At 44.3% G+C, this 27,431-nt stretch overlaps 1 protein-coding gene across 1 annotated transcript in view; it reads right to left on the bottom strand.

The window, feature by feature from the left end:
- LOC139280503 (large ribosomal subunit protein uL3-like) overlaps positions 1-23,403 on the bottom strand; it is a 52,148-nt gene extending 28,745 nt beyond the window's left edge. Inside the window, exons 1-6 of the mRNA XM_070899985.1 lie at positions 23,320-23,403; positions 22,889-23,081; positions 19,485-19,653; positions 16,314-16,449; positions 8,468-8,654; positions 5,030-5,190 (exon numbers count right to left, since the gene is read on the bottom strand). Of these exons, the coding sequence (XP_070756086.1) occupies positions 5,030-5,190; positions 8,468-8,654; positions 16,314-16,449; positions 19,485-19,653; positions 22,889-23,081; positions 23,320-23,322 (849 nt within the window). The 5' untranslated portion in view covers positions 23,323-23,403. The remainder of the gene's footprint in view (positions 1-5,029; positions 5,191-8,467; positions 8,655-16,313; positions 16,450-19,484; positions 19,654-22,888; positions 23,082-23,319) is intronic.
- Between the last annotated feature and the right edge of the window lie 4,028 nt (positions 23,404-27,431).

Here is a 27,431-nt window from a genome sequence, read left to right as displayed (position 1 = left end):
GGACTTGAGCAGACTCTCCATGTTGCGCTGGAATATGGCAGCTGCCGACCTGATGCCGAATGGGCATCGATTGTACATGAAAAGGCCTCGATGTGTGTTGATGGTGGTGAGTAGCTTGGATTCCTCGGTCAATTCTTGCGTCATATACGCAGATGTGAGGTCTAATTTTGAGAAAAGTTTACCTCCAGCCAATGTGGCAAATAAGTCCTCCGCTCTGGGCAGCAGGTACTGGTCCTGTAGGGAGACTCTGTTTAAGGTAGATTTGTAGTCCCCACAGATTCGTACGGATCCATCAGTCTTCATGACTGGGACGATGGGACTTGCCCAGTCGCTAAATTCCACAGGTGATATAATGCCTTCCCGCAGAAGTCTGTCTAGTTCGTGTTCAATCTTTTCCCTCATCATATAGGGTGCAGCTCTGGCCTTGTGATGGACCGGTCTAGCATCCTGTGTGATGTAGATTTTGACTTTGGCCCCTTTGAAAGTGCCCACACCTGGCTGAAAGAGATGTTCAAATCGCTTTACAACTGTTGAGCAGGAGGTCCGTTCCTCTAATGACATGGCATGGACATCATCCTATTTCCAGTTTAGTTTTGCCAGCCAGCTTCTCCCCAGCAGTGCTGGGGGGTCTCCGGGGACAATCCACAGGGGAAGTCGGTTCACTGTCCCTTTGTGCGTGACAGAGAGCATGGCGCTGCCGAGGACTGGTACGATTTCTTTGGTATAGGTCCTTAGTTTGGTGTCGACCCTTGTGAGTTTTGGTCTGTCTCTGTTATGCGGCCACAGTTGTTCAAATTGTTGAGCGCCCATGAGAGATTGACTCGCTCCCGTATCCAGCTCCATGTTGACAGATATCCAGTTGAGTAGGACCCTCATCATTATAGGAGGTGTCCTGTTGTAGGAGCAGCGGCCATTGATCGTGTTGACCCGCTGTACATCGGTGTTCCGGTACTGTCCCCACCATCTTCTGGTCCACTTTCTGACCCATCCGATTCGTATACCAGCCGAGCTGCCATTTTTTTGCACATGCGGGCCAAATGCCCTGTATATTCACAATTTCTGCAAACAGCCTGCTGAAATCGACATCCCCTTGACAAGTGCCCACTCCCACACCTCCAGCGCAGACCTGTTCCATTGTTCAAAGTGTTCCCAAAGAATGAGCTGCGTCTGGCTGATCTCTCTTGAGCTTCTCTCAGTTTGTAGTTGATTGCTCGCATTGTGGGTTGATGAGGTGTGAACGGCCGTTCCTGTGGCCCTTGATGGCTTCTGCCTGCTGTCGAGAGCCTGTTCTCCCGGTTTTGTCTGTGTGTGGGGGTAGCAGCTTGTTTAGTGCTGTGAACTTCTTGTTCCGATATTTCGATAGTTATTGTACCTGCATTGTAAATCAACCTCGTTTCTTCTTCCCCTACCAAGAATGTCTGTGCAACCAGTGCTGCTGTCTCTAAGGTCAGGTTCTTGGTCTCTATGAGCTTTTGGAATATGCCTGCATGGCCTATTCCTTCAATGAAAAAGTCTCTCAGCATTTCTCTCCTCAGTTCATCGGAGAACTCACATAAACTAGCCAACCTCCGAAGTTCCGCCACAAAGTCGGGTATGCTCTGGCCCACACAGTGTCTGTCGTTGTAGAACCTGTGTCTGGCCATGTGTAGGCTGCTCACTGGCTTCAGGTGGTCTCTTACCAGTGTGCTCAATTCTTCAAACGACTTGCTTGCTGGTTTCACGGGTGCCAACAGATCCTTCATTAAAGCATATGTTTTCGAGCCACAGCTGGTCAAGAGATGGGCTCTTCTCTTGCCTGCCTTATCGTCGCCTAACCAGTCTTTGGTTACAAAGCTTTGCTGGAGCCTTTCTATAAAGTCCTCCCAATTGTCTCCCGCATTGTACTTTTCATCTGATCCGTTGTTCGCCATTCTGTGGATTCTGTAATCCCATCCTCGTCGCCACTGTAAAGTCCTGTCCCCTCAGTACAGATTCACACGAGGCATGTAGTGAAGTCAAGGTCACTCTGGACCTGCACCTTTATTTCACAGCTCTGGAATGCTGCACTTGCCTGAGACCTGTCCTTATATACCTGTCTCTTGCAAGTGCACCCCTGATGGTAAGGTATGCTGGTGGTTACAGGTCATATCTTATTATAGTCATGTTTCGCATGTTAGGATACATATAATAATGTAAGATACATGACAGCTACAGTATTACATCCACTGAATGAACTTTTGAAAAAACAGGTCCATTGGAAGTGGTCAAAAGAATGCGATACAACATTCAAGGAGTATAAAAGCAAATTGGTAGAGAGCACCATGTTAGTTCACTATGACATATCTAAGGAGATTAAGCTAGCATGTGATGCCTCTCCGTATGGAGTTGGGGCCGTGATCTCTCATGTATCACGTAGTGGGGAGGATAGACCAATTGCTTTTGCTTCACGCACTCTCAGTGCCAGTGAGAGTAATTATGCACAAATTGAAAGGGAAGCTTTGGCATTAATTTTGGGGTCAAGAAGTTTCACAAAGAGAAACATAGAAAGATAGAAAATAGGTGCAGGAGCAGGCCATTCGGCCCTTCGAGCCTGCACCGCCATTCAATGAGTTCATGGCTGAACATGCAACTTCAGTACCCCATTCCTGATTTCTCGCCATACCCCTTGATCCCCCTAGCAGTAAGGACTACATCTAACTCCTTTTTGAATATATTTAGTGAATTGACCTCAACAACTTTCTGTGGTAGAGAATTCCACAGGTTCACCACTCTCTGGGTGAAGAAGTTTCTCCTCATCTCGGTCCTAAATGGCTTACCCCTTATCCTTCGACTGTGACCCCTGGTTCTGGACTTCCCCAACATTGGGAACATTCTTCCTGCATGGTCGTAAGTTTACCATCGTTACGGACCATAAGCCCCTAACAGCAATCCTCCATCCAAAGTCCCCGGTTCCAACATTAGCTGCAGCCTGAATGCAGAGATGGACTTTGATTTTATACATATGATATTGAATATAGACGATCAGCTGATCACAGTAATGCTGATGCAATATCTAGATTGCCTTCTCCATCACAAGTTACACCCGATAGGGAAGAAGTGTTTTATTTTTCATACATTGATGAACTGCCAGTCACAGCTGAAGAGATTGGTAGAGCAACCAAACGAGACCCAGTGATGTCAAAGGTGTATGAGTATATTGCAAATGGATGGCCAAACCAGGTAACAGACAAAGATACACATTCATTCTTCATTCGTAGGAATGAATTATCAGTCGATAAAGATTGTATCGTGTAGGGTGCTAAAGTGGTTATACCAAATAAATTCAGGTCCAAATTATTAGGAGGCCTCCATGAACAGCACCTGGAAATCTGCTTGACCAAGAGTTTTGCACGCAGTTATTTATGGTGGCCAGGTCTTGATAAAGATATAGAATATATCGTGAGTCAGTGTACGACATGTCAATCGGTAAGCAAGCAACCACCACCAGTACCATTACTGCCATGGAAATGGCCTCCCAGGGTGTGGCAAAGGCTATATATTGATTTTGCTGAGTTAGAAGGACAACAATTGTTCATTGTGATTGATAGCCATTCAAAGTGGGTTGAGGTGTTTCCAATGTGGAAAATAACAACAAGTAAAACATTGGACATTTTACGAAAATTATTTTCTTCATTTGGCCTCCCTGAAGAAATTGTTTCGGATAATGGACCACAATTTCGTTCAGAAGAATTTGCACAATTTACCAGCAAAAATGGTGTGAAACAGATCAAGGTTCCACCATACCATCCTGCTTCGAATGGTACAGCAGAGCGCACTGTACAACTTGTAAAACGTGCCCTCATAAAACAAATGTTAAATCCAAATCCAAGGAAATGACAGTTGTCATTGGATCACAAATTGGCTAATTTTTTGATTACATATCGAAATACTCCTTATACAACTACAGGTAGAACACCAGCAGAGTTGTTTCTCAAACGACAGTCACGAACCAGATTCTTGTTGTTAAAGCCAAATTTGGCACAGTCCGTAGAAGAGACACAATTAAGACAGAAAGAGAATCATGATAGAGGTAGAGTAAAAGAGAGAAGTGTGAAATTAAAGCAGAAAGTGAGAGTGAAGAACCATCACCATAAATGGTTCAAGTGGTTACCAGGAAGAGTGGTGAAGATATATGGTCCTCGCACATATTTGGTAAAGATTTTTGATAATGGACAGGTTAGGGTTGTTCATATTGATCATATTTTACATACAGACATGGAAGGAGTTGAAGGTGGGAATGATTCAATTATTTCTGGCTCATCAGATAGTTTTGATTCACCAGTAGCAAATCCTAAATCCAATGTACTGGAAACAAATCCAGGAGAGAATCAGAATGAAAGTCTGAGTCCGAGTCAGGAAAACAAAGAGCCTGAAGTTAGAGTGAGTTCAAATGAAAATCAAGGAAATTCCGTGGAGGAAAACGTTCCTCAGGATGAGCCTCGAATGAGTGTGAAATCGACACCAGGTTTGGAAGGTTCTGTTCGAGAGCGAAGGTATCCTCTTCGAAACAGAAAACAAGTGGTAAAGTTAAATTTGTAAATGTGGGGAAAAAAAGTAAGTTTATATCCTGTGTTATGTATAAACATGAAAGTTATGTATGATGTTTGTTATAATAACTTCTTCATTAAGGAGGAAGAAGTGTAATGTCTGGAAGCTTGTAATGTTTGTAGCTCCACACTGTGGATGTGGACGTATTGTGTACTGCAACTGCATAGTTAATAATAAACAGAACCAGGCAGATTACGGAGGCTTCCGAGAGAGTTGCCTGCCATGTTAGGAGCTGTGTGTGCTGTGCTCTGTGAATATATCACAGTGAGTTATCTTATCCTGAGCGCAGCTCTGGGAGTTTGGATGTGGAAAAGTTAGCATAGGAATTCCTCTGTTTGCTGCTGGTAATGAAATAGTTAACACTGTCTTTAGAAGTTACAATTTGATGAATTGTATAAAAGAATGGAGAAGATCTTCTCCCGCAAAGTCTAAAGCTCTAATGCCCTGTACATTTGAAGTATACCTTCTTATTGATCTCCGTGCGGTGGAAATAACCCTTTTGCCCCGCGCGGGCAATAGTGTACCCAACTCGAGAGGGGTGCCAGGCCCCAATGCAAGCGACCTTTCGCAGACCTTTGTGGGTTTTCCGCGGCAGCTTCTTGGTATGCCAGCGGGAGGTGACACCTGCCAATAAACAAGAAAACAATGTCACTTTTTTGCGTTACATTTCCAATAAATATTGGAATATTTTGCAGCAGGTCTAGTAAATGTCTATTGTTATTAAATAAACTAGATAGCTTACAATAATCTCCCATCTCGACATACAATAGTTCTACATATAAGGGGTAAGGTAGCATAGTGGTTATGTTACTGGACTAATAATCCAGAGACATGAGTTCAAATCCCACCACAGCAGCTGGGGAATGTAAATTGGGTTAATTAAATAAATCTGGAATTAAAAATCTTCTAGAATTTTTTGAGGATGTAACTAGTAGAGTGGACAAGGGAGAACCAGTAGATGTGGTGTATTTGGACTTTCAAAAGGCTTTTGACAAGGTCCCACACAAGAGATTAGTGTGCAAAATTAAAGCATATGGTATTGGGGGTAATGTATTGATGTGGATAGAGAACTGGTTGGCAGACAGGATGCAAAGAGTAGGAATAAACCGGACCTTTTCAGAATGGCTGGCAATGACTAGTGGGGTACCACAAGGCTCAGTGCTGGGACCCCAGCTACTTACAATATACATTAATGATTTCGATGAAAGAATTGAATGTAATATCTCCAAGTTTGCAAATGACACTAAGCTGGGTGGCAGTGTGAGCTGTGAGGAGGATGCTAAGAGGCTGCAGGGTGGCTTGGACAGGTTAGGTAAGTGGGCAAATTCATGGCAGATGCAGTATAATGTAGATAAATGTGAGCTTATCCAATTTGGTGGCAAAAACAGGAAGGCAGAATATTATCTGAATGGTGACAGATTAGGAAAAGGGGAGGTGCAATGAGACCTGGGTGTTATGGTAGATCAGTCATTGAAAGTTGGCATACAGGTACAGCAGGCGATGAAGAAAGCAAATGGCATGTTGGCCTTCATAGCGAGAGGATTTGAGTATCGGAGCAGGGAGGTCTTACTGCAGTTGTACAGGGCCTTGGTGAGGCCACACCTTGAATATTGTGTACAGTTTTGGTCCCTAATCTGAGGAAGGACATTTTTGCTATTGAGGGAGTGCAGCAAAGGTTCACCAGACTGATTCCCGGGATGGCAGGACTGAACTATTAAGAAAGACTGGATCGACTAGGCTTATATTCACTGGAATTTAGAAGAATGAGAGGGGATCTCATAGGAACATATAAAATTCTGACGGGATTGGACAGGTTAGATGCAGGAAGAATGTTCCCGATGTTGGGGAAGTCCAGAACCAGGGGCCACAGTCTAAGGATAAGGGGTAAGCCATTTAGGACCGAGATGAGGAGAAACATCTTCACCCAGAGAGTGGTGAACCTGTGGAATTCTCTACCACAGAAAATTGTTGAGGCCAGTTCGTTAGATATATTCAAAAGGGAGTTAGATGTGACCTTTACGGCTAAAGGGATCAAGGGGTATGGAGAGAAAGCAGGAATGGGATACTGAAGTTGCATGATCAGCCATGATCATATTGAATGGTGATGCAGGTTCGAAGGGCCAAATGGCCGACTCCTGCACCTATTTTCTATGTTTCTATATCAGTAATGGTGACCATGAAACTACCAGATTGTTGGAAAAAAACAACTGGTTCACAAATGAAATCTGTAGTCCTTACCTGGTCTGGCCAATATCTGACTCTGGACCCACAGCAATGTGGTTAACTACTCTCTGAAATGGCCTAGCAAGCCACACAGTTGTACCAAACCGTTACATCAAAGTTAACACTGTAAGAGTACCTTTGCCACATGGACTGCAGCGGTTCAAGAAGGTGGCTCACCACCATCTTCTCAAGGGCAATTCGGGATAGATAATAAATGCTGGCCTTGCTAGCGACGCCCACATCCCATGAATGAATAAATTTTAAAAAAACATCCAATCCCATCCACTGTTTTAAAAATTTCAATCATGTTCCTCTAAACCCCATATTGTTGCCTTTTTTAAGTGTTTTTCCAGCTCAGTCATGTCAAATCTGAAACCTACTGAGAATCCAATCCACTTCCTCAGTGTCTTACCCTAAGTATGGGAGTGGGAGGAGGCTTGTGTGGAGCATTAAAACACCAGCTTAGACCAGTTGGGCTGAATGGCCTGTTTCTGTGCTGTAAATTATTTGTAAATTTGAAAAACCAGCTTCAGTTTTACGAGATTCCGTGGCAGAGCCAACAGGATCACTGATCAGAGAGCTGGGTGTGAAGAGCAATGTGAGCAATTTGTGCCCTGCTGCTTTTCCTGCCATTAAAATAACAACCAAAAAAATTACACAGCTCAGAAAGCAGGCAAGCGTACCTCAGCTCCCAATTCTCTAATGGGTGATCCTGTTGAGTGAGACCCTGCCAGGCATGGAGTCTCAGAAAATGTATGTGAATATTTCATGTCTCGACAATGTTCTATAGACTTCTGCTATCACTTCCTTGAACTTAGTGTCAGCTGTGGCTCAGTGGGTAGCACTCTCGTTTCTGGGTCAGAAGGTTGTGGGTTTAGGTCCCCCTCCAGGGACTTGAGCACAAAAATCTGGGCTGACACTCCAGTGCAGTGCTGAGGGAGTGCTGCACTGTCAGAGGTGCCGTCTTTCCGATGAGACGTTAAACCGAGGCCCTGTCTGCTCTCTCAGGTGGACCTGAAAGATCCCATGGCACTATTTCGAAGAAGAGCAGGCCAATATTTATCCCTTAATCCCTCAACGTTACAAAAACAGATAATCTGGTCATTATCACATTGCTGTTGGCTGCCGTGTTTCCCACATTACAACAATGACTACACTCCAAAATGGCTGTAAAGCATTTTGAGATGTCCAGTGGTCATGAAAGGCGCTATATAAATGTAAGTCTTTATTTAACTTATGTTCTACAGTTCATCTCATACACCACACCATTCTCCTTATGCTGACAACTGTTTTCATGTAATATAACTACTTACAATGTTTGTTCAACTATCAAACATTAGAATGAATGATGTCCGAAGGAGTCCTAGCCCTACTAATATTAGGACATCTCTTTTGCAGCTACTGCATCAGAAAATAAAGTTGGCTCTGGTTCCTGTGCCTGTAGGGAGTGCAGATGGGAGAATACAGTAGCATTCTTGCCAACCTGGGCTCCCTTTGGGCTTGGCTCCCAACTAGGATTGGTGAATTTTACTGTTGAATTTTTAATTAGTGCTAAGGCCTTCTGTCACTAATCTTTAAACAGTTGAAAAATAACATTTTTAAAATGGGACGATTGTCTTTCATATTAAATCTAAAGATCGCAGCAGAATCCTGGAGGGTGAACGCATATCTGAGTTACCTTTGAATCCCTTTCCTTTGGTGACACCGATTATATCTATCATTTCATTTTGATGAAAGATAGTGTTCACCAGGATGTGTTTTTCCAGTTTCTCATGTGCCCAGTCCACTTTCTCCGCAATGGTTCCTCCATTCAGTTGGATTTCCATGATGTGGGCCTTTTTCTGACGCAGAGGCAGCAGTTTCATCTAATGGCGAAAACATGTTATGAGGTCAATTGACAGCAGTACCATGATCTAAGCATTTAATTTAAAGGGATTTTGTTCCTCATCTCCTCTATGTTTTCTCTCTGTGGTCAGCCCCCTACATTCAGCCTAGATATTTCAGTTGACTAGATGGTAATGTAGGATCTTTGGTCGTCTTTAGTCTATCCCCTTGATCAATGCAATCTATAGAACGGTACATCCTGACCACAGATGATCCTGTTAAGAAGAAGGAAGTTGCATTTTAGCATATCCCTCAATCAACATAATCAAAAAACAGATTATCTGGTCATTATCACATTGCTGTTTGTGGGAGCTTGCTGTGCGCAAATTGGCTGCTGCGGTTAACCCTTTACAAAAGTGACTACGCTCCAAAAGTACTTCATTGGCTGTAAAGCGCTTTGAGACGTCTGGTGGTTGTGAAAGACGCTATATAAAGGCAAGTCTTTCTTGCTTTCTTTATTTATTTATATAGCGCCTTTCACGACCTCAAGACATCCCAAAGTGCTTCACAGCCAATTAGGTGCAGATTATCAAAAATGAGAAGTCAGATTATGAATGTTAAAGGAAAGAGGATTTGAGGTTAGATCTTCGAATTGAATTTTCTTAAATCCTATCGAATGTAAATTCAGAGAAAGTTCAGAGGCAGGTATGGGGACTGAGCTGCGGTACATAACATATGAAGAAAGATTGAATCGCCTGGGCCTGTATTCAATGGAATTTAGAAGAATGAGAGGGGATCTCATAGAAACATATAAAATTCTGATGGGATTGAACAGGTTAGATGCAGGAAGAATGTTCCCGATGTTGGGGAAATCCAGAACTAGGGGTCACATTCTAAGGATAAGGGGTAAGCCATTTAGGATCGAGATGAGGAGAAACTTCTTCACTCAGTGAATTGTGAACCTGTGGAATTCTCTACCACTTTCTGTATTGTTGTTGAGGCCAGTTCGTTAGATATATTCAAAAGGGAGTTAGATGTGGCCCTTACGGCTAAAGAGATCAAGGGGTATGGAGAGAAAGCAGGAAAGGGGTATTGAGGATGAATGATCAGCCATGATCATATTGAGTAGTGGTGAAGGCTCGAAGGGCCGAATGGCCTACTCCTGCACCTATTTTCTATGTTTCTATGTTTTTATGTTTCTATGTAACAAGGTCAGAATGAACAAGCTTTCAGATTGATCTTTACAATTATCGCCTATTTCCCTGAAGATACCAATTTGAATCCAACCTACAGAAAAAGCACAAGCATTTCCTTGGGGACCTTCCTGATGGTCCATAATAACCATGGTTATTAAAGGTAAAAGTGGAATGATTCCTAGCCATACAAGAACATTCCCTGGTGGAAGTGAATCCATAGTATAAAGCTAGCTTCAGATTTGTCCTGGCATAAAATGTTACCATCGCCATTTTGAAAAGAATAAATGGAGACAAAAGAAGTTGGATGAGGGCAAAAAGTTAATTTAAGTTACAGCTTAAAGATTCCAGTTCCTGAGAGGGTAAGGCGCAGAAATTCCGAGCCTTTGCAAGATTGGACATTCCACTCAGCTTGCAGCAATATAAAGATCCTCCCTCTCCCTCGCCCCTCGGTATCATATTCTGTCAGTACATGCTCAATCTGGCAGGGATTGTCTCCAAACAAAAGTATAAAAATAAAGTGTGGCTCAGCAGTATAGTAATTAGCATACTTGCTTCACAACCTTGCGGCTATAAAGTTGTGGTACAGTCTGAATCTGTTAGTCATATGTGTGATGAGATCCGTCAGGTGCTCAGAGAATCGCTCACTGATCACTCACCCTTATTACTGGCAGAGAAACAATTCACTTCCTGACTGTAAGAGCCTGCATTATTTGTGCCCTGTCATCTCCATGCTCTTTTTGCCAACTTTCTGTATTCAGCCCATCATAAGCTTCCTATTCCCAATGCATTGATTTCAAAATCGTTGTCCGAATCTAATAATCTCTCACGCTCCTTTCCTCTGCAATCTTAATTCAGCCCTATTTAGTGTCAGCCGTGGCTCAGTGGGTCGCACTCTCGCCTCTGAGTCAGAAGGTTGTGGGTCCAAACTCTCACTCCAGGGACTTGAGCACAGATATCTAGGCTGACACTCCCAGTGCAGTACTGAGAGAGTGCTGCACTGTCGGAGGTGCCGTCTTTCAGATGAGTTGTTAAACCGAGGCCCCGTCTGCTCTCTCAAGTGGACATAAAAGATCCCATGGCACTATTTCAAAGAAGAGCAGGAGAGTTATCCCCGGTGTCCTGGCCAATATTTATCCCTCAATCAATGTAACAAAACAGATTATCTGGTCATTAGCACATTGCTGTTTGTGGGAGCTTGCTGTACACAAATTGGCTGTCGTGTTTCCCACATCACAACAGTGACCACACTCCAAAAGTACTTCATTGGCTGTAAAGTGCTTTGAGACGTCCGGTGGTCGTGAAAGACGCTATATAAATGCAAGTTTTGCTTTTTTCTTTCTATGATCCTGTCGCTCTCCCAACGTTAACCTGCTTTGTAAACCGCACCCCCACCCCCCCCTCCCCACTCTCCATTCCACCTTCAGCCTTAACTGTGGAATGCTGTCCCGAACACCTTCCACCACACTATCTTTTTCCCTCCTTCAAAAGCCTCCTCAAAACCTGCCTCGTTGATAATGCCTTTGCTCACCAACCTTTGCCACTCCCACTATTGCATGGAGCCCAATAATTTTCACCTATGTGAAGTGTTTTGGGATGTTTTAGCACAGTTGAGGTGCTATAAGCTGTTACTGTTATTACTATATATAGTAAGGTTCATGGAAAAATAAAGGGAAAATGATTAACATGGTAAACCATTCTAATCCAGAAGAACAACATGAACCGGCAAAAACTGAATGAGTTACTCGATGAAACTTGGCTCTATCCCTTGTTCTAGCTATAAGATGGTCGACAACTTCAATGAGAAAAGTCAAACAGCAGACATATTGCAACATACTAATTGTGGACTGTATTTCAATGTTGTGATAGATGCTTACATCAGAGTTACTTTTATGGCCAATCCCATCCCACGGTTTCTGAAGTGTAGAATATCTCCTGATTTTATCCTCCCTGGCCCACTCTCCTGAATATTGAGGCATTAGTCCGGCAATGCCTGGCACAATAATACATTTTTAATAATACATGCAGCAGGCAGATTTAGAACTGATCTAAGTTTTTTTTTAAAGTCTTCTGATCGGTATCCATTAGCCGCTCAGCAAAACTATATGTATCCATGTAACGCAGGCAGGAAATCAGAAAATCCCAATAGCTAATCAGTGCCTTTGCTAATCTGAAATACATTTTTTCAAGTTTGTGCTGTATTTATCTAAAATTTGTGAGCACAAGTTCAGAATAAAAATAACAATAAACAGTGGCCAAATGACAATTGGCAGCTGATCATATTCACTGAACATTTAGCATAAAATGTAAGAGTTGGAATCTGAATTTTAAATACAATGCCGGCGAGGAACTACGTTTTTAACCATTTAGCTAAAATTTGTAATTTTGCTATTAATAATGGTACTGATAACAGTGTCAGCCATTGCTCAGTGGGCAGCACTCTCGCCTCAGAGTCACAAGGTTGTGGGTTCAAGGTCCACACCAGAGACCTGAACACAAAATCTAGGCTGACACTCCTAGGCTGAGGGAGTGCTGCACTGTCGGAGGTGCCGTCTTTCAAATGGGTCGTTAAACTGAGGCCCCGTCTTCCCTCTCAGGTGGACGTAAAGGATCCCATGGATACTATTTCAAAGAAGAGCAGGGAAGTTATCCCTAGTGGCCTGGCCAATATTTATACCTCAATCTACATTAAAAAAATAGATTATTTGGTCATTATCACATTGCTGTTTGTGGGAGCTTGCTGTGTGCAAATTGGCTACCACGTTTCCTACATTACAACAGTGACTACACTCCAAAAGTATTTCATTGGCTGTGAAGTGCTTCGGGACGTCCTGAGGTTGTGAAAGGTGCCAAATAAATGCAAGTTTTTCTTTTTCTTTAAATTATGAATGATTGTCATTGCATTTATGAATTGCACTAACTGCAGTGGAATTTGTGGTCCGCAGCAGAGCGAAGGCATTTGCCGTGGCCCCAGAGTACGCATCGCACAAAAATCTCGCAATCTCTGTGTCGAGAAGTTCTGGTTTTCCAACATTCAATTCAAATCAACGGAGTATATTGGGAATCCCCTCGTGCGAGGTGCTATGACATCAATAAGCTGTGTAAGCCAATCAAAAGGCAGAATTCTCAGAGACAGTAAACAAGTGGGTAAGCTCTGAACATTCTAACTTTTAAATTTTAACAATTTAAAAAAAATAGTTTTTCCTACCAAATTTGGCTACAGTGTTTCATCCACTGAATGAGCTGTTGAAAAACAGGTCCAGTGGAAATGGTCAGAAGAATGTGAGGCAGCATTTAAGGAGTGTAAAAGCCAATTGGTAGAGAGCACCATGTTAGTTCACTATTACGTATCTAAGGAGATCAAGCTAGCATGTGACGCCTCTCCGTATGGAGTTGGGGCAGTGATCTCTCATGTACTACATAGTGGGGAGGAGAGACTAATTGCTTTTGCTTCACGCACTCTCAATGCCAGTAATTGTAAAGAGAATCATGGTAGAGGTAGAGTAAGAGAGAGAAGTGTGAAATTTAACCAGAAGGTTAGAGTGAAGAACCATCACCATAAATGGTTAAAGTGGTTACCAGGAAGAGTGGTGAAGATACGTGATCCTTGCACAAGACGTTTGATCATGGACAGGTTAGGTTTGTTCACATTGATCATATTTTACCTACAGATGTGGAAGGAGTTGAACGTTGGAATGATTCGATTAGTTCTGACTCATCAGATAGTCTTATTACAAGTAGAGTACCAGTCCCATATCCTACATCAAATGTACTAGAAACAAGTTCAAGAGAAAGTCAGAATTTAATTCTGAGTCCGAGTCAGGCAGACAAACAGTCTGAAGTTGTAGAGAGTTTAAATGTAAATCAAGGGCATCCCTTGGAGGAAAATTTTCCTCAGGATCAGCCTAGAATGAGTCTAAGTTCGACACCAAGTTTGGAAGGTTCTGTTCGAGAGCGAAGGTATCCTCTTCGAAACAGAAAACCAGTGGTTAAGTTTGATTTGTAAATAAGTCCATATCTTTTGTTATGTATAACCATGCAAGTTATGTATAATGATTGTTTGTTATAATTACTTCTTCATTAAGGAGGGAGAAGTGTAATAGAGGTTCCACCTAGTGGACTACTGCTCCATCTAGTGGACTACTGTAGTAATGCAGCCTCTGCTGTTTACAACAAGACTAAAAAAGGAATGGAGCCACCTTGTGAAGTCTTGTGTGTTGTGATGTCGTAAGGAATATATCACATTAACATTTTTAATTTTTTATTGAAATGGATCAATCTCACACTGCACAAAATTAAAATTCGTTTTTCGGGCCCATAACATAGAAACATAGAAACATAGAAAATAGGTGCAGGAGTAGGCCATTCGGCCCTTCTAGCCTGCACCGCCATTCAATGAGTTCATGGCTGAACATTCAACTTCAGTACCCCATTCCTGCTTTCTCGCCATACCCCTTGATCCCCCTAGCAGTAAGGACCTCATCTAACTCCTTTTTGAATATATTTAGTGAATTGGCCTCAACAACTTTCTGTGGTAGAGAATTCCACAGGTTCACCACTCTCTGGGTGAAGAAGTTCCTCCGCATCTCGGTCCTAAATGGCTTACCCCTTATCCTTAGACTGTGACCCCTGGTTCTGGACTTCCCCAACATTGGGAACATTCTTCCTGCATCTAACCTGTCTAACCCCGTCAGAATTTTATATGTTTCTATGAGGTCCCCTCTCATTCTTCTGAACTCCAGTGAATACAAGCCCAGTTGATCCAGTCTTTCTTGATAGGTCAGTCCCGCCATCCCGGGAATCAGTCTGGTGAACCTTCGCTGCACTCCCTCAATAGCAAGAATGTCCTTCCTCAGGTTAGGAGACCAAAACTGTACACAATACTCCAGGTGTGGCCTCACCAATGCCCTGTACAACTGTAGCAACACCTCCCTGCCCCTGTACTCAAATCCCCTTGCTATGAAGGCCAACATGCCATTTGCTTTCTTAACCGCCTGCTGCACCTGCATGCCAACCTTCAATGACTGATGTACCATGACACCCAGGTCTCTTTGCACCTCCCCTTTTCCTAATCTGTCACCATTCAGATAATAGTCTGTCTCTCTGTTTTTACCACCAAAGTGGATAACCTCACATTTATCCACATTATACTTCATCTGCCATGCATTTGCCCACTCACCTAACCTATCCAAGTCGCTCTGCAGCCTCACAGCATCCTCCTCGCAGCTCACACTGCCACCCAACTTAGTGTCATCCGCAAACTTGGAGATACTACACTCAATCCCCTCATCTAAATCATTAATGTACAGTGTAAACAGCTGGGGCCCCAGCACAGAACCCTGCGGTACCCCACTAGTCACTGCCTGCCATTCTGAAAAGTACCCATTTACTCCTACTCTTTGCTTCCTGTCTGACAACCAGTTCTCAATCCATGTCAGTACACTACCCCCAATCCCATGTGCTCTAACTTTGCACATCAATCTCTTGTGTGGGACCTTGTCGAACGCCTTCTGAAAGTCCAAATATACCACATCAACTGGTTCTCCCTTATCCACTCTACTGGAAACATCCTCAAAAAATTCCAGAAGATTTGTCAAGCATGATTTCCCTTTCACAAATCCATGCTGACTTGGACCTATCATGTCACCTCTTTCCAAATGCACTGCTATGACATCCTTAATAATTGATTCCATCATTTTACCCACTACCGATGTCAGGCTGACCGTTTGTTTACATGGTTAAAGCCCTAGTTACACCTAATCCCTTTGGGTCTAACTTTTAGTGGGGAATTTAACCGCGTAATTACTGCGAAATGGCCGCAGTTTTTGTCAGTTTCCCTGATTTGAGAGATTTCGCTGACTGCCGGCCCTGTGTTGGTGGGGGGTTGGGGGGGAGGGGGGTTGGGGGAAGCGGTGGCACACAGCCTGTGGCGGAGCAGTGAATGGCAGACCGCAACTTCAGGATTTCCGCATTCGGCTGCGCATGCTCCAAACCCCAAAGTTGCGGTCAGTCTCACCGTCATCCGCTCCGCAAATTCTGGCCTTGTATAAATTCCTGATATAAGTAGATTTTACTACATCTAACTTCCTTGTGACTTAATTTGTCAGTACTGTACCAAAAAGTTGCTTTGAAATGTGAAGAAAGTGATTCTTCTAATACTGGTAAGATCGTACTGTAGCCCGCTGGTGGCTCAGATTCTAGGCCTGGGCTGAGGCCTTACGGCTCACTATGAATCTCTACCACAGTGGTTAAGACACAATAGCATAGGCTTGACGTCCCAATGAGAGCTTGAAGTGAGCTCTAACAATTCTCGGCCAAGTCACTAGTTGAAAAGATGCTGTCTACTCTGTCTTAAATATGGAATATGCTCGATAGTTAACAGAGCAGCGCTGCCTCTGAAATCATGTTGGTACCTACTCTGCTCCCTGTTGTAAAAGGTGCATAAATATAAGTGGCTACAAATGGGAAAGATAAATACGGACAATGGAGAAACAGAAGAATTCTCACCTGAGTATGAACAATGACTCTGATGACCTTGCAATACTTCTTCATGGATTCAAAATCTTTCTGCAGTTGTTTTTTCCCGGCTTCGTCCTGCCATTTCTTGCTGTATTTAGTAAAGGCTTTCTTCTTGCTCTTAAACCTAATTGTACAAGGAGATATGACATGTACTGTGGCATATGTTACATTGAAGATAAACTAGTTACTCAGTTCAAAGTCATGATGCCAAAAGTCCCATCAATAAGTTAGCTTGGATTTTCCAGTTGGGTCCTCTCAATTTATGGGCAGAAATCAAGAGGTCCCAAGTGGAATACTGGGCAGAGCACTGTGATGCACATTGACAGGCGATCGGCCGTGGGTACAAAAGTTCGGCCATGGATACTGGTAACAGGTGATTGACCGTGGGTACAGGTAACAGATGAACTGCCACTGGTACAGGTGATCGGTCACAGGTACAGGTGATCGGTCACAGGTACAGGTGATCGGTCACAGGTACAGGTGATCAGCCACAGGTACAGGTGATCGGTCACAGGTACAGGTGATCGGTCACAGGTACAGATGATCGCTCACAGGTACAAGTGATCAGCCACAGGTACAGGTGATCAGCCACAGGTACAGGTGATCGGTCACAGGTACAGGTGATCGCACACAGGTACAGGTGATCAGCCACAGGTACAGGTGATCAGCCACAGCTGATCGGTCACAGGTACAGATGATCGGTCACAGGTACAGGTGATCGGCCGTGGGTACTGGTGATCAGCCACAGCTACAGATGATCAACCACAGGTGCAGGTGATCAACCACAGGTGCAGGCGATCGATCACAGGTACAGGTGATCGGTCACAGGTACAGGTGATTGGCCGTAGGTACAGATGATCAGCCACAGGTATAGGTGATCGACCACAGGTACAGGTGATCAGCCACAGGTATAGGTGATCGACCACAGGTACAGGTGATCGGTCACAGGTACAGGTGATTGGCCGTAGGTACAGGTGATCAGCCACAGGTACAGGTGATCGACCACAGGTACAGGTGATCGGTCACAGGTACAGGTGATCAGCCACAGCTACAGATGATCAACCACAGGTGCAGGTGATCAACCACAGGTACAAGTGATCGGTCACAGGTACAGGTGATCGTTCACAGGTACAGGTGATTGTTTACAGGTACAGGTGATCGACCTCAGGTACAGGTGATTGGCCACAGATACAGGTGATCGGCCACAGGTACAGGTGATCGGTCACAGGTACAGGTGATTAGTCACAGGTACAGGTGATCAGCCACAGGTACAGGTGATCGGTCACAGGTACAGGTGATCAACCACAGGTACAGGTGATTGGTCACAGGTACAGGTGATCAACCACAGGTACAGGTGATCAACCACAGGTACAGTTGATCGGTCACAGGTACAGGTGATCAACCACAGGTACAGGTGATCGACCACAGGTACAGGTGATCAGCCACAGGTACAGGTGATCGGTCACAGGTACGGGTGATCAGCCACAGGTACAGGTGATCTATCACGGGTACAAGTGATCGGTCACATGTACAGGTGATTGGTCACAGTTACAGGTGATCAGCCACAGTTACAGGTGATCAGTCACAGGTACAGGTGATCGGGCGTGGGTACAGGTGATCAGCCACAGGTACAGGTGATCGGTCACAGGTACAGGTGATTGGTCACAGGTACAGGTGATCAGCCACAGTTACAGGTGATCAGTCACAGGTACAGGTGATTGGCCATGGGTACAGGTGATCAGCCACAGGTACAGGTGATCGGTCACAGATACAGGTGATCAGCCACAGGTACAGGTGATGAGTCACAGGTATAGGTGATCGGCCGTGGGTACAGGTGATCGGCTGTGGGTACAGGTGATCAGCCACGGGTACAGGTGATCAGCTGTGGGTACGTGATCGACCACAGGTACAGGTGATCGGTCACAGGTACAGGTGATCAGTCACAGGTACAGGTGATTGGCCGTGTGTACAGGTGTCAGGTGATCGGCCTTGGGTACAAGCAGTTAGTTGGTCGCACAAAAGCCAAGAGGCGCAACAAGTCCCTGAGGAAGGTAACCACAGTCTCCTGGAACTTGTTTGTCTTGTGAAGTCGGTGAGGAACCTCCCAGAGTTGATCTGTAAGTGACAAGTTAGTTTCCCCTCTGGTTCTGCTTCGATCCCCTAGAGTTCGCCCTTGGAGAATGGTGCACATACTTTCGCTGTCCACTAGATAAGGTGAGCTTTGATGTTGCCTTTGCTCACCCTACTTTATGAATGTTCATTTTTGGATTTTTGTATGTCCCACAAATGTCCTGCCTAACTGTGCCTGTGCAAAAAAAAGTCAGGATACAGATCAGCCATGATGTATTGGAATGGCGGAACTCGAGGGAATGAATGGCCGACTCTTGGTCCTTTGTTCTTGGGAAATCCAGTGAGAGTGTGGATGTTCTTGATGCAAGTTGTGAGACCCATAACAAAATGTGTGTATGCGCTGAGCATTAGGAATGCTGAAGCTCCACAGTCCAGAGAGAAAAAGATGATTAAAATGGAGGGGAAAGGGGGTAAACCACATTGTTATATGTAAAGAATTGAATGGTAAAGATAAAGTGAGCCGAGAATATTACTTCAAGTTAAGTCTGTTCCATGGGAATAGAGAGATAAATGTAAGTTAGTGAAAATTAAGTTGAAAGCAGATTCTAGAAAAGTATAAGCTTGAGGCCGTCACATTGAAGCCACACAGCCCTCCAGATCTCAAATACCGTGTCCTAATGTTGATCCTCAAAGCACAAGGAAACCATCCAAGGCCTGGAAGGGATAGAGAGAAGGGCCTGGAGGCTCTTCACTCAAAGGTTGGTAAACATTTAGAATAATCTGGCAAGTGAGATAACAGTTAAACACATTAGGGGGGGGGGATTCAAAATGCAAATGGATGCTGGAATGGGAGAGCAACACATTTTGATGGGCCAAATGGTCTCGTCTGATCCTTGATCTTTCTAATGGTTTCCAGGGAGCTTGTGTCCAAGCAGCCTGTACCCCCAGCGAGATTCGGGGTGCCAGACGAGGCAGGGGCGGGAACATTTGCAGTGTTTCTTCTATTGACCTGCCACCCCCTCAGATCTATCTGTACACATGAACTTCAGAAAGGGGATATTAAATAAAAAAGAGGAAAATTCTTCCTACCAGTTCCTGTAGAATCGCCGCTTGCACTCGTCACTGATGTGTTCCGCAAAGATTGTCTTAAACGTCCGCAGTCCCCTGGGAGTCTCCACATACCCAACAATCCCAACCAATACCAGTGGCGGAGTATCAATTATAGTAACAGCTTCCACTGCTTCTCGTTTTGAAATCTCTGTAATATTAAAATATTCCGTTCAAAAATCTGCCCTACACCTCAGCAAAATAGCGCAGTGCGGATAGAAAAGAGCCCGCTTCATAAAATCAATTGAAAAACAGTTTTCTGTTTGCTTATCATTGTATCACTCAATGAGGTAAGTGCAGATGAGGGAAGGCTAATCCATATATCTGTAGATGGATTAGCCAGGTTGAGCCTCCCTTATCCGGAACCCACGGGACCCGGCCCGTTCTGGATAAGGGATTTTTCCGGACGAGGGATGGTCACATTAAATTGGATGGTACAGGCACTGAGCAAGGGGATATTGAGGCTGGCTAACTTGGGGCTGGGAGTGCAGCTGAGAGATCATGGGTGAGGGGGGGGGGGGACGGTGGATTTTGGGGTCAGGCCAGCGATTGCGGGAGTCGGCAGCGGGGAAGGACTTCAATTTGTTCATGTCGGAGTTTTGCGCATGCACCACCCGGTGGCCGGGAGTGGTTCTGGACGAAGGGTGGTTCTGGATAACCTGTATACATTGCTGCTTGTACACAAAATGCCTGCTGCGTTTGGCTGCATAGCATATGGTCCCTGAAAGTCCACAGCCTTCCAGCAGATGTGGTGTGGGTGGAGATTTGCGGAGGTGGAAATTGAGATGGGATTTGGGGTGGGCCCCCATCACGTCTATTGGACATATCGCTGGGAATTTTTTTTTAATGTTCATGGGATGTGGGCGTCGCTGGCAATGCCAGCATTTATTACCCATCCCTAATTGCCTTTGAGAAGCTGGTGGTGAGCTGCCAGTTGATCCGCTGCAGTCAGTGTGGTGAAGGTTTTCCTACACAGTGGATATGGTGTATTTGGACTTTCAAAAGGCTTTTGACAAGGTCCCGCACAAGAGATTGGTGTATGACGTGGATAGAGAACTGATTGGCAGACAAGAAGCAGAGAGTCGGGATAAACGGGACTTTTTCAGAATGGCAGGCAGTTACTAGTGGGGTGCCGCAGGGCTCAGTGCTGGGACTCCAGCTCTTTATAATATACATTAATGATTTGGATGAAGGAATTGAGTGTAATATCTCCAAGTTTGCGTATGACACTAAACTGGGTGGAGGCGTGAGCTGTGAGGAGGACGCTAAGAGGCTGCAGGGTGACTTGGACAGGTTAGATGAGTGGACAAATACATGGCAGATGCAGTATAATGTGGATAAATGTGAGGTTATCCATTCTGGGGGCAAAAACACGAAGGCAGAATATTATCTGAATGGCGGCAGACTAGAAAAAGGGGATCTTATTGAATGGCGGTGCAGGCTCGAAGGGCCGAATGGCCTACTCCTGCACCTATTTTCTATGTTTCTATGTTTCTACACCTGATTGGCCTGTTCGGCCATTGCAGAGGGCAGTTAAGAGTCAACCACATTGCTGTGGGTCTGGAGTCACATTTAAGCCAGACCGGGTAAGGGTGGAAGATTTCCTTCCCTAAAGAGCATTAGTGAACCAGATGGGTTTTTACGACAATCCGGTAGCCTCATGGTCAGCATTACTGATACTAGTTTTTTATTCCAGATTTATTTAACTAACTGAATTTAAATTCCACGTCTGCCGTGGGATTGAACTCCCATCTCCAGATCATCAGTAACATAGCCACTATGCTACCATTCCTCAGGGAGTAAGTGGTTGTTGTAGCCTGACCACAGTCATGGAGATGGCACTGCCAGGATGGCATTGCCCACTGGAATTCCCACTGGTGCTGCTTCCAGTGCCCCCACAGTACTGTATACACCCTACTTTTCATTGGTGGAAGTGGGGTCCACTAGAGTGTTTCAGGCCAGTCTCATGTGAAATCAGCCTTCCTAATAAGGGGCCAATTTCAAATCTGCACTCAATTCTCCAGAAGGCGGCAGGCCATCACATTTTCCAGACCCCCGTCCCTCCCCCACCCCACCAAACGGGTGCCCCAGCTTCACGAATACTGGTGCAAGCACCCACCAACAATGTGCACATTACCCTGAGCCTGGACATTTTGAGGGGGTCGGGCACAGTTGTATTGGAAGACATGCTGTTACAATAGTGGAACATACAAAGTTCTTACAGGCCTTGACAGGGTGGAGGCAGGGAGTATGTTTCCCCTGGCTGGGGAGTCTAGAACCAGGGGTCACAGAATAAGGGTCCATTTAAGATTGAGATGAGGAGAAATTTCTTCACTCAGAGGGTGGTGAATCTTTGACATCCTCTACCCCAGAGGGCTGGGGAGGCTCAGTCTTTGAGTATATTCAAGACAGAGATCGCTAGATTTTTGGATATTAATGGAATCAAGGGATATGAGGATAGTGCAGTCAAGTGGAGTTCAGGTCGAAGATCAGCCATAATCTTACTGAATGGCAGAGCAGGCTCGAGGGGCCAAATGGCCTACTCTGCTCCTATTTCTTATGTTTTTATGTACTGTAGTGGGATCACAGGTGACGGCACCTCAAAGCAATTTGTTGTAAATGAAGCACAGGTTTCTCCTTCAGCACGGCACTGGAATGTCAGCCTAGATGTTGTGCTCACGTTTCTGGAGTGGGACTTGAACCCACAACCTTCAGTCATGGATCAATGGGTAGCACCCTCGCCTCTGAGTCAGAAGGTTGTGGATTCGAGCCCCATTCCAGGGACTTGAGCACAGGATCCAGCCGGACACTCCTGTGAGGGAGTGCTGCACTGTCAGAGGTGCATTACTTCAGACATCATGGCATTACGTGGACAGAGCATTACACAGACAGAACATTACAGATACATTACACAGACACATTACACAGACACATTACACAGACACAACATTACACAGACAGAGCATTACACAGACAGAGCATTACAGACACATTACACAGACAGAACATTACACAGACAGAGCATTACAGACACATTACACAGACAGAGCATTACACAGACAGAGCATTTCACAGACAGAGCATTACACAGACAGAGCATTACAAACACATTACACAGACAGAGCATTACACAGACACAACATTACACAGACACATTACATAGACAGAACATTACACAGACAGAACATTACACAGACAGAACATTACACAGACAGAGCATTACACAGACAGAGCATTACAGACACATTATACGGACATATTACACAGCAGAGCATTACACAGGCACATTACACAGATAGACACATTACACAGAGCATTACACGGACAGAACATTACACAGACAGAACATTACAGGGACAGAGGAATAGAATAAGCCAGATCCTTACTCTGACCAGGTCTGTGAACTTCCCGCAATATATGAGTCATGCCAGCTTTGTAGCCCAGGAAAGCTGTTAAATGCACAGGCAGGCTGGGATCTTCCTTCGGCCAGGTTTTCACTTTCCCTCTGTGTCTGGAACTTCTCTTACGGGGAAGAAATCCCATGTGCCCATGTCTGGGGGCCGAAAACTTGCGATGCGACTAGAAACAGAAAGACTTTTTCAATTTAAAAATGACACATGCGACCCGCCGCTGAACATCCACGTCATGAACATGAGGTCGAGGGTTTCCGCAAGAAGTCTCAATAAACATTGCAGCAACTGTACAAAAGTAGGAACAATATAAAATATACATTCGACTGCACTATTACTGCAAAGCCAAGAAAAAAATCTCCATTTCAAATCATACTTTTTAAAGCTAAAAGTGGAAGCGTACAGACCATGGTGTGTGCTGTGCACTGGCGAGCAGCTGAAAGGGACCGTTTCCAAATGCTGAAATAAGCTCATACTTAAGATGTTACTTAATATAAAATCACAAATTTAGCTCCCGGCTCCATTGGTCCATGTATTAATTTCAGGAGCAGGGAGGTTGTCCAAGTTTGACATCACAACAGTTGCCGACACTGAAATGCCAGGTGCCGCTGACACTGTTCACTAAATTACAACTGTCCACTGGCAACTTTCAAAGATGCTTATTTATGTCATTTTCCCCCTCATGCAATTCATTACTGCCTGAAAATAAAATGAATAATAATGAATAATAATAATAATGATATGCGTGCTGTGTCTTTAAATATAATTTGGATTCAGCCTGTCGAATCATACACGACCACGCATGTATAATTAAAAAAAATATATATAATCTTTATTTATGACAGACTTCAAATGCAACAACAACTTGTATTTATATAGCGCCTTTAACGTAGTAAAACGTCCCAAGGCGCTTCACAGCAGCGTTATCAAACAAAATTTGACACCGAACCACATAAGGAGATATTAGAACGGATGGTCAAAGGGGTAGGTTTTAAGGAGTTGCCTTAAAGGAGGAGAGAGAGGCGGCGAGGTTTAGGGAGGGAATTCCAGAGCTTGGAGCCCAGGCAGCTGAAGGCACGGCCGCCAGTGGTGGAGCGATGAAGATCGGGGATGCACTAGAGGTCAGAATTGGAGGAGCGCAGAGATGTTGGAGGGTTGGAGGAGGTTACAGAGTCAGGGAAGGGGGAGGCCATGGAGGGATTTAAAAACAAGGATGAGAATTTAAAAAATTCCAGCAAAGCAGCAATATGACCGGAGGAGTAACAGAACGCTGCATTACATTTCCGTTATGGGGTAACCGCAGCAATGGATTATCTCTGTTCTATGAACTACACCAACTGGGTAGTTGTTTCTTCAGTGGAGGATTTACCGTAGCTCTAGGTATATACTTTCTCCCTTTATAATACAAACATACAACATTGACAGCAGGAAAAGACCAGCTGGTCCATCAACCCTGTCCCACACACCACGCTGGCCGGAGCATCGTGACTTCTTATCACTGCTACATGACAGCTCTGCTGCAACTCCATTTTGTTTCTCCGCTATCCTATGAACGTTCCCATACTTGCCTGAACAGATGTGGGCACCCCATCTGTTGTTGATGGCCTTGCAATTAGCACAGGTGAGCATCAATTACCTTCCGCCCAGCGTATTCTCTCCCTTTCTGAAGGCTATTCTACAACTCATGCTCTTAGTGTCATACATCCAACCTCAACATTTCCCAAGGACAGATTGGTTCTATAGACCATTCTCTCATACAGGACCATCTGCTCAAACTTTCCAAACATCAATCAGCTGGTTAAATATATTATGGTATAAAAACTACGTGAACTATATTGTTATTTTTTTACACTCTCACACCTGCTCGATTGCGAATAGGAAATTGTTGTGATGAGTGGGTTGTGCAGGTCTCACTCACAAGTCTTACAAATTGCATTTTTGATGAGTTACTATCAAGTATATTGTTTGTTCAAAGACCTGTCAATTCCAGTAAAAAAAAAAAAAAAAATTTTAAAGTTTTTTTTATCAACATCATTTTTTTCGTCTGGCCTACTGTGACATCCCATGTATTTCTGGGCTCCCCGTGGGCGTTGCCTGAAAATAGGAAAAAAGATCCACACCTACCTTTTGCTGCTGCGCCCTTCCAGCAGTCCCGGTTGGAGGCCTCCTCTCCCCTCGCACCGGAGCGTGTTCACATCTTGGAGATGCGCTGGGAGAGGCTGGAGTCACGTGGCATTGGACAGCCAATCCAGATACAGTATTTTCTCATTCATAACAATGGGAACTCCATTAAGGACATCGCGACCTGACTGCTTCTTTCTCCACAGATGTTACCTGACCTGCTGAGTATTTCCAGCATTTTCTGGCTTCTCAGAGGCCTTCCTTTACCATCCGGGTGCTAGCAGGTGTCCAGCAGCACTCCCTACACACTTACAAAACTTTTAAGATGTCTTGCACCAAACCACTACTTCAATAAAAAATAAAAAAATTATTATGAATGAGAACCCCCCCCCCCCTCAACACAAATAAAAAATAAAAAAACACCTCACATATTTACCAGTAATATAAATGAAAGTTAATAAATGTGTTCGAAAAAGCATTTCGGATTTTTTTTAACAGTTTTGTAATTAGGGTTTAAAATAAACTTACCTTAGTGGGCAGGGGTTTTAACATAAAAATGTGTTTTAAAATGTTATTTTTATATGTTTTTTATGTCTTAAAACTCTTACGCTAGTAAAAATAGGCTATGCGCCTGCTTTTACCAGGTGCAAGTTTTAAGGACCTTCACTGGGCAAGAGATGGGCAAATAGCGCAATCTCACCCATGAGAATGTCCTTCTCCTCAAGATCCATTGGATCTGTCAAGCTAGAACTTGACGGCTTTTGCGGAGCCTTGCTGGCTCTGTATTCCATACGGACCCGGCGAGGCCAGAATTCCAGGCCCCGTATCTTACCGTTACCATCCCAGGAGATCTTATCCACCATTGTGAACATCCCATTAATCAGTATTGAGATTAAAACATTGGGTGGGTACCAGTGTTCTCTCTGAGCTGCACGCGTGCACACCTGTGCAATAATCTGGAAGGAGCAGCGCAGGCCGCTCAAAGCTTTTCCATCTGAAATACCGTGCAGACGCGGAATATTTAAAGGGACCGCGCATTGAACTAGCGAAGTGACTATTTGTACTAGCGCTTTCTGTGCATGCGTCTTCCCGACTCGCCCCCCCCCCTCCCCCCACCCCAACACCTCATGCCCGAAACCGGAAGTGGGGCCCCGAACACGTTCATTCTGAACTTACCACATTGTCCAACTGAGCCACAAGTCGTCGAACCTCCAAACCTCCTGACCGAGCCCTGAGCCTCCCGCTGAGCCCCGAGCCTGTTTGGAGACTTTTGTACAATGCAACTTGATAGTCTTTTATTGTCAATAAATGTCATTATATTTTTTACATTATTTCCATGTCATTTGGGTCAGTGGCTATTGCCAGCTCCTTGGGCTTTGGGCTAAGGGACTTTGGCTGGGGAAAGGATGCATTTGCACTGGGCTAAGGGACTTTAGCTGGGGGGGAATGCACGTGCACTCGGGTAAGGGACTTCGGCTGGAACTTGGTGGCTTTTGCTGGATTGTTTGAGATCTGTCCTCTCTGGCTTTTTCAGTCAGAATGCATCAAATTACAATTTGGAAAGTCAATCAGTACTTATGCTGGGCAGTTCCATTTATACTTTCCAGAGAAACTTCAGGGTGTGGCTTATCCTCCAAGGGGACCAATCAGCAATAGGTCATGTGATAATGGAGAGCCAATGAGAGAAATGGTTAGTACAAATAGACGCATCCTTGAACTAAACAGCCCGCGCACAAGAAAGACAATTTAGAGGGACCATTGGTGGATATCAACATATTTTAATGATTTATCACAAAGCTAGTTTAAATTTTTAGTTTTTTAAAAAACTTTTAAACCTGTAAATAACTGCAAGAATATGATTTTTCTTCCTTGGGATCACTGGGACATATGGTGAATTTTGGTTCCTTTCTCAAACTTTAAATCATAAAATATAATTCTTCAGTGCCGAAAATTCACAACACTAGAAACTTGGACTAACACTGAAAATTTATTGAAATGTACAATGTTTGGATAATTAACTGAGGTAATTACATGGGCAGAGTGTAGTCGAAAACTGATCCCTATAAACACACAAGCATACACTAACGAAAAGACAGCATTTGCTGGCTCTTGAATGGTAGCTTTGAAAAGTTTGTAGGGGTGCTAGGGGTTTCTTCTGGTTACTAATTCCTCATTGGTACCTTTGATTTGTTTGCATTTTGTCATTCAGATATTTGATTGGTAGCAACAGATAAATGGTTCTTTGAACCAATTACAAATTGTAGCCTGTAAAAAGCATATGGGAGGTCAGTCGGCATCTGTGGAGAGAACAATCGGTCTAGGTTTCAGGCGAGTATTGTTCCTCAGAGCGAGCCATGTGCGTTCTGAAGACGTGTACACACCCAAAATGTTGACTGCC

Source organism: Pristiophorus japonicus, chromosome 15 (genome assembly GCF_044704955.1).
Source record: "Pristiophorus japonicus isolate sPriJap1 chromosome 15, sPriJap1.hap1, whole genome shotgun sequence".
NCBI lineage: Eukaryota > Metazoa > Chordata > Chondrichthyes > Pristiophoridae > Pristiophorus > Pristiophorus japonicus.
This window is presented reverse-complemented; position numbering and strand designations above follow the sequence as displayed.